Source organism: Agrilus planipennis, unplaced genomic scaffold (genome assembly GCF_000699045.2).
Source record: "Agrilus planipennis isolate EAB-ADULT unplaced genomic scaffold, Apla_2.0 scaffold43, whole genome shotgun sequence".
Taxonomy (NCBI): Eukaryota; Metazoa; Arthropoda; class Insecta; order Coleoptera; family Buprestidae; genus Agrilus; species Agrilus planipennis.
Genome location: NW_020438914.1, coordinates 1,362,974 through 1,370,675, shown reverse-complemented (window position 1 = coordinate 1,370,675; position 7,702 = coordinate 1,362,974). Strand labels below are relative to the sequence as shown.

Genomic DNA, 7,702 nt, shown 5'->3' with positions numbered 1-7,702 from the left:
TTAATTGAGCGAAGATCTATGAATCAATTACTATTGTGCAATATAACCAAATCTATTATTAAAGAATTTTACCGCTTATATTTATGTGGCAGCTTAAACTAGAGTTGTAGGTAGATTCCCTAATAAGGCAATTTCATTTAATCAATCTCAAATCTCAAAATCAAATTTTACAATCTTTTATTTGTATTAACGATTCAGTAAAAAAAGCATTGCTGGCATTTTCATAAAAAATACAAAAGTTTGTAAGCTTCAAGCAAATTGTCTCTTACTTTCAAGCCAAGCACCTTCGATAAAAATCTCTGGCTGTACCTCATCAACATTTACCACATGGTTATTTACGAATTTTTTGGTATCATTGCAGCTTCTGGCGATATTGTCTTCATGTTTTAACAGTACCATTTTTTCTGTAAATAGCGTCAGTACATTATGTTCAGATTTTAATAAATACTTTTCGTATTGGTTGAGATAATTAATAATACTATTTTTGAAAATATTAATGGTGTAAGTGTACGTAATATCTACATGTTTATATGCATATGGATCTCAAAAATTCTTATAATTTCCTTTCTGTCCTTTTATTATAAATCGGGGTAACAAATAAATGATTTAACGTTACAAACGATACCTACAAACATTAGGTTTTAAGATAGAACGGTAGATTAATGTTTTAGAGGCGAAAAGTAGGTGTTGTTTGTGACATTGTCCCCGATTTGGCTTTGATTTCTTATAAATGCATTTCTCTTAAATTTACAGTCGACTAGCATAACCTGTCCAAATTTGGTTGGATGGTACCGTTGTAGATGATGCATAACATTTGACTACATATATCATAATCTATAGATTTTGCCGGAGGGTGTTTGGCTACAGCTAACTACCATATTACCACATGCTATCTACATGACCCTCACGACCGAATATTGACATGCAAACACGTCTAAAGATTGGTTATTTTTAACTGAAATCGTCAGTTTATTTCAAAATATCCAATCATCTGCTATTTCATTGTCAAGCGCTTCCTATTTCCTTTACAAACCTAAATCTTACCTGCGCTTGGAACCATGATACAGTATATCGTGACAGTTTATTAGTTTCTTTGATAAGTAGATTAATATTGATATTTTTTGAAATGGCTACCATTATTAGGTTTGTGTTAGACAGTTGTCCTGTTATAAAGCAGTTATTTGTGCATTGTTACATGTTTAATCATCGATGAGAGGGATGCCAGTAAAAATTAATTTTCAATTTATTACCCACCATAAACTATTTCAGGTTAGGTTAGGTTAGGTTAAGTTGATATCAAATAGGCATGTACCACCTGGTGGCAAAACTTGTTACTTGAATGAAACAAATTTACAATGAACGTAGGTCGTAAAATTGTTTATCTATATATATAAAAATGAATTGCTGTTCGTTAGTCACGCTAAAACTCGATAACGGCTGGACCGATTTGGCTAATTTTGGTCTTGAATTATTTGTGGAAGTCCAAGGAAGGTTTAAAAGGTAAATAAATATGAAAGTTGTTAACTATCTTTCAGATTATTTTTATGTAGATTGATAAATCTTAAGTTCTGTCAAATTAAATTTCTGAACGCAACCATAATATTTGACATTTGTCAACTAAGTTTATTTTATACAAAAATTTAGGTCTTTTATATATCGATTGGGGCAGTACGAAGTCTGCCGGGACAGCTAGTTAGAAATAAAACAGAAATTTTTTGTTAATGGACCAAAGTTTTCTCCTGTACGAAATCGAAAAAAAAGTTCCTAATATGTTCAACGAAAAAGGTTCAATATAGCTTTTGATATACGTGCAATTAACCTGTTTGTGTACCAGTTGTTACGAAGGTTACGAGTATATATGAGTGTGTCATCACTAGACGTTTGCTACAACGAAGGGCGATGAGATAGCGCTACTGCCAAATTGGTAATTGTTCTCTCTCTTTCATTTATGAAACACTCTGACATTTTTAATAGTGGTTAATATGAAATATTAATGTACAAATTCATTTTCAATTTATTACCCACTATAAACCACCTCAGAAAAATTTGTTGCTGTTGTCACACCTTCGCCGGGTATTGCACCTGGAACCTTTGGCTTTACACACTAATGCTCTGACCACCTCATTAACCTGAGGTAGTTTATAGTGGCTAAAAATTGAAAATTAATTTTCACATTAATATTTATAGAAACTATTTTGTTGAAAAGTGAAGATACATAGAACACGTGATCGGAATTTAATTTAAAACGTCATTTCTTACTTCTATCTGGAAATGTGGAATTTACTTAAAATATTTAATCTGTGTATTGGTGACAATAAGAATATTCTGGATGAAAATTTTATTTACGAATGGAAGTTAAAAAGAAGTGGAATTTTATAATACTATTAAATATTTACGAACGATAAAATAGTCGTTTCTATTTATTTTTCAAAACCAAATGATACAAGTAGGTACTACCTACTTGTGTATCACGTGACACTGTTGATTTTTGTTTTATTTGTTTCTAGATTTCTTGAAATGTAATACAAGAACAGAGTTTATAATTCAAAATTACTGAAGCTACTTACGTTATTGTATATCAGTCAAATAACTTTTGACCGAATTAATATTTACCTACATACATACACAGCACAGTCGTCAAAAACTTGGAACGCCAAGTGCCTTGCACTTTACATTTAACAGCGCATCTTGAAATTTACATGGGATTCCTTATTGTAATTTGATAAATTTATTATCATCTTGATAACGTGATCCTATAAGTAGTCCGATAGCAAACGAAATTAATCAGAGCTTATTGTAAATCAGCGTAGCGTATACGTATACCAGTACGTGTTTACGTACGCAACCTTATGTTTGTTTTTCTCTTTTCGTATTAATTCAAAAACGTTGACTAACCATAGACAATTGATATTAGGAGCAGAGATTAAATTCCAATAATTCAAATGCCCTGTAATTTCTTAGAAGTGTAACCCAGTTGTCCGCCTATTAAGAGTCCGCATCATCACTTCGAAAACGACGACGTCTAGCGTGCTTTGTTATTAAAGAAAATTAGTGTCAGAAAAAGTGCGTAACCAGTCGCTTCCAGTAGCACATTTAAAACGCATCAGCATCCGAGCGAACGAACGAAAGACCGGTGAAACTCGTCAGACAACGACCCTCTGTATAGAGGCTAGGTAGAGAAGGCCCAATCGACAACAATTGTTTCCCTCCAGTTCCTCGCTCCCCCCTCATGGCAGTTTATGCAGGCGACAGTGTTCAGTCCGCTCGTGGAGTGTAGAGTGAGGTGTACGAGGAACGTGGGGCCGTCTGTGCCAACATTAATTGGCCCTCTTTTCTTTTAAGTTAAAACAAATTGAGTCGTGTATTAGTGTAAAGTAATTGTTTAAATCATCCAACATGTTTGACGTTTTCGGCTCCGTTAAGGGGCTCCTCAAAATCGATCAAGTATGCATCGACAACAACGTTTTTCGACTACACTACAAAGCCACCGTTATCATACTCGTGGCGTTCTCTTTGCTGGTCACCAGCCGACAATATATCGGCGACCCTATCGACTGTATTGTCGACGAAATTCCTTTGAATGTAATGGACACCTACTGTTGGATTTACTCGACATTTACCATCCCGAACAGACTTACGGGTCGTATCGGACAAGATCTGGTACAACCAGGAGTTGCAAGTCACGTTGATGGCAAGGATGAAGTCAAATACCACAAGTACTACCAGTGGGTTTGTTTTGTCCTTTTCTTCCAGGCCATGCTTTTCTACATTCCTCGTTATCTTTGGAAGACCTGGGAAGGCGGAAGAATTAAAATGTTGGTACTCGATCTCAACTGTCCCATCGTCAGTGAAGATTGCAAAACCGATCGCAAAAAGCTTCTGGTGGATTACTTTACGAGTAATCTACACATGCAGAACTTCTACGCGGTTCGATTTTTTATATGTGAAGCGCTCAATTTCATCAACGTAGTTGGTCAAATTTTCTTCATGGATTTCTTCCTCGACGGTGAATTTAGCACCTACGGTAGCGAAGTCATTCATTTTACGGAAATGGAGCCAGAAGAACGGGTGGATCCAATGGCTAGAGTATTTCCAAAAGTTACAAAGTGCACTTTTCACAAATATGGTCCGTCCGGATCGGTGCAAAAGTTCGACGGTTTGTGCGTGTTGCCGTTGAACATCGTCAACGAGAAAATCTATGTGTTCCTATGGTTCTGGTTCATTATTCTCAGCATCCTGTCAGGCATCTCGTTAATTTACAGAGCGGCCGTTGTTATGGGTCCTAAGCTGAGGCTCTACCTTCTAAGGGCTCGTTCAAGGTTAGCAGCTAACGTCGAAATAGAAACAATAGCCAGGAAGTGCCAAATAGGAGACTGGTTTATTTTATGTCAACTGGCTAAGAATATCGACCCGCTGATATACAAAGAGATCATATCAGATTTAGCGAAAAAATTCGAGGGCAAGGAAAGTGTTTAGTCGCGGCAGATCTAATTTGATTAAATAATTGATGTTGGATAGTGTTTGTGTCTTTTGTGCTATAGTGGCATAGTAACGGACACAAGTTGATGGCGTGTTGACCAGGGGCCATTTGCGCGCCCATGTTCATACATAATAGGTACATATAAATGTATGGATGTTGAAATGCTCACTTTCATTCCGAACAAAGCAAAATTTAGGTTAAGGGACCAAACGTTCTGTGATTGCAGGAGCAAAAGACTGTAGAAAAGCATGGCCAACTTTGTAGTATGGCTGTGATAAATTATTTGCGCGTACAATATGGTGAAACTCGTTTTTATTATTGTGTAGTAATTTTTGCGATTATTATTATCGATCATTCCAAGGTCTCTTATTACTCTTTTTTTTTATTTTTTTATTACGCATACGCATGTGTATTGTCAAATTCCATTTATCTTACGATTAGTGTAATTTGTGTAGATAAAACTGCCAAACGTTTCAATTTTCGATGCAATTTTTAACAAGCTCTAGGATAATTAATTATATGCAGGCTCACTCATATTTCGGAGGCCGTTCTGGAACAACGCTTGCTATACATCGGGACCACTCTAACAGTAAATAAAGCTACTACGTTAAATTATGATTGCGTTTTTTAAACATTCGACGATCCCTATATTTATTGTCTGAACATACGAATTTTCATTTTAAACGCATATGCTTCATTACCCTTTTACTATTGGAAGAGGCAGTTTTTAATCGTTCTTAGTAGTAATTCATTGTTGTACGTAGTAGATGTATTCTGTCGGTGTGGTCCTACTTCCGCTAGGTTTCTTTTGCTTATAAGATTAGCCTCGAGCGGATTTATCATTTAGTTCCGGAACGTATTCTCTGTGATAGATCTGACATTCTTAGGTGAAATAATAAAATACATTCTAACTATGTTATTGTGTTTTATACATTATGCAATGTGATGTGTAGTTTAAGAGTATGTATACATATATATATTATGATGTATGTATATGCATATTGGTATGTTAACGACGCGGTTTAAAAGTTTTGATAATTGAAAATAATATATTGACGACGACGACGACGACGGATGACGGGCTTTTCTTGCCTAGGTATATTATTATTATTATTATTATAATAGTAATTTTACATCAGTAATAAACCGTCAGTGCCTTAATATAATTTATAACATAATTACAAAATACAGATTATAATTTTGCATGGTAATTTATCTCGGGGTACCAACAATAATTGTGAATCTTCTGCCGCTATACATGCTGTCTTATCTTCTCTTATGCAATAAAGATATATTTTATCAGCCGTTGTTCTGGTTATTTACTAATTGTCAGCGATAATGAAACGTTAATAATGATTAATTTTTGTTGTATGGTGTAGTCATTATTGATTTTTAATTGATACTAACTTTCCCATCTTCCCTTAAAATCACACAATTATCTTTAATAAATGGTTCAGGGAATCAGTACACAAATACGATTTAATTTAATTGGTTGTTGTACCTACAAATGCTTCAGCTCTATTCTGATTAAAACTAATAAATGAATCAGAAAACTATACCTAGATCTTAATCCTTTTCTTACAAAATCCGTAAATTGTTTTTGGTTTACAAGCTATGACGACGTTATCTACTGATACGAATAATTATGTGGGTAGGTAAAAATGACGCATCATAACAGTTTAATAAGTATTTTTTTTATTGTTACATGTGTTTATCTTTATAATCCATAACATCTGGTATCTCCTGTTGTTAAAAGTCAAACCACAGTATTGTTTTGGTACTTAAAATATTGACGTTAAATACCAATAGAGGAAAGTAGCGTAATGTTGGATAGTTTTCTATATTCAAATTTTTATGTGTGAATAAAACACTAATAATTTTATAAGATTTTACCTTAATAAAACATGATACGTATACATAAATCTATATTTCAATCGTAAAGGAATAAAAAGTAATCGGAAGTAGAATAAGTCACTTCCTAATTCAAAAAAAGTGTCTCTTAAATTGGATACCTTATCCAAATTTGGGGACCTATATTTCAATGCAATAATCACGAAGATTTAATTTTTGCTACTACCAGATAATGTTCTCTTACCAAATACGTTTCAATACGGATATTTAATTACATTTATGTTTTAGGTTATGTGATCAAAACAAAAAAAATCCCTGATAGTAACTTTTGTTTCAATTACACATATTCTACAACTATTCTAGAGCATTCTCTATAGTTTAAGTGTTTGAGACGTTTCGCCAGCTTGGTCTGTTGACCTTTTCAGGCTATACAAAATATAAAATAATTCGAATCGTGTAACCCAAAATCATTTTTAACTCGAACATTTCTTAATCCCTTAATATATAATACTAATTATAATTAATTCCAAACTCTTTAACTCAAATGTCTCCATTTTTCTAACTCTGAACATTTCAGAATTTCTTCAGAAAAATCAGCCGCAACGATTATCAATGTCTCGAGCTTTTAAGCAAAACTGATCTACTTATCACCGTAAATTTTTTATCCCTGCTGCACTCAACATCAGTAATATATTGTGGAAAGCAGTAAAAAAGCAGTTAGGATAGGATCAAAGGGTTGCCTTAGAAAAATACAACACGAACGAAGTACTTACATTGTCTAATATTGTGATCTGAGAGAATAATGTAATTATCGGTGGGCATAACAATAGTAGAAAAAGAAAAGTGTGTCGTATTTTCTCTAACAGGGATATAACTACAGTGGATTTCGGGTATAACGACGACGAAGGGACCACTGTAATTTCGTCGTTAGGTCCGGAAATCGTTACAGGCAAAGGTATAGAGATACAGACACGTATATATATTTTTCACCTTGTATTTTCAAGTCCTTACACTTATCTTTTATAATTGTAAAAAAATCAAGTCAGGCAAGGGTAAAAGGTTTTTATTGGTGTGAAACCAACAAACCAATGTAATGCGCTCAGTTATAAAGTATTCTCAGGGCTACAATACAAAAGAAGTTTAAATAGTTGAACAATAACTGTAAAAATTCAACTCGTTTATGTTTCTTAGTTAAATAGCGTATAATCTTGCATATTTTATAAATGACAGATCTTGGATATTCAGGTCCTGATACGTAAGTTTTATGGGTGCCCCTTTTCATTAAAACAACAAAAGATAAACTATAAAATTCCTAATAACGCGTCATTTTGCAATTTTCACAAGAAATAGAAAGTGGTATTTGCGGGAGTC

General features: G+C 33.8%; 1 protein-coding gene across 1 annotated transcript; it reads left to right on the top strand.

Moving 5' to 3' along the window:
* Positions 1–2,837: 2,837 nt before the first annotated feature.
* On the top strand, positions 2,838–5,784 carry LOC108739795 (innexin inx2). Its single transcript, XM_018473857.2, has one exon. It carries the CDS (start codon positions 3,397–3,399, stop codon positions 4,474–4,476), a length of 1,080 nt encoding a protein of 359 aa, XP_018329359.1. The 5' UTR covers positions 2,838–3,396; the 3' UTR covers positions 4,477–5,784.
* Positions 5,785–7,702: the final 1,918 nt, after the last annotated feature.

Bases quoted from the DNA above. Each gene is read 5' to 3' on its own strand.
- LOC108739795 (XM_018473857.2), top strand. From the start codon at position 3,397: ATGTTTGACGTTTTCGGCTCCGTTAAGGGGCTCCTCAAAATCGATCAA.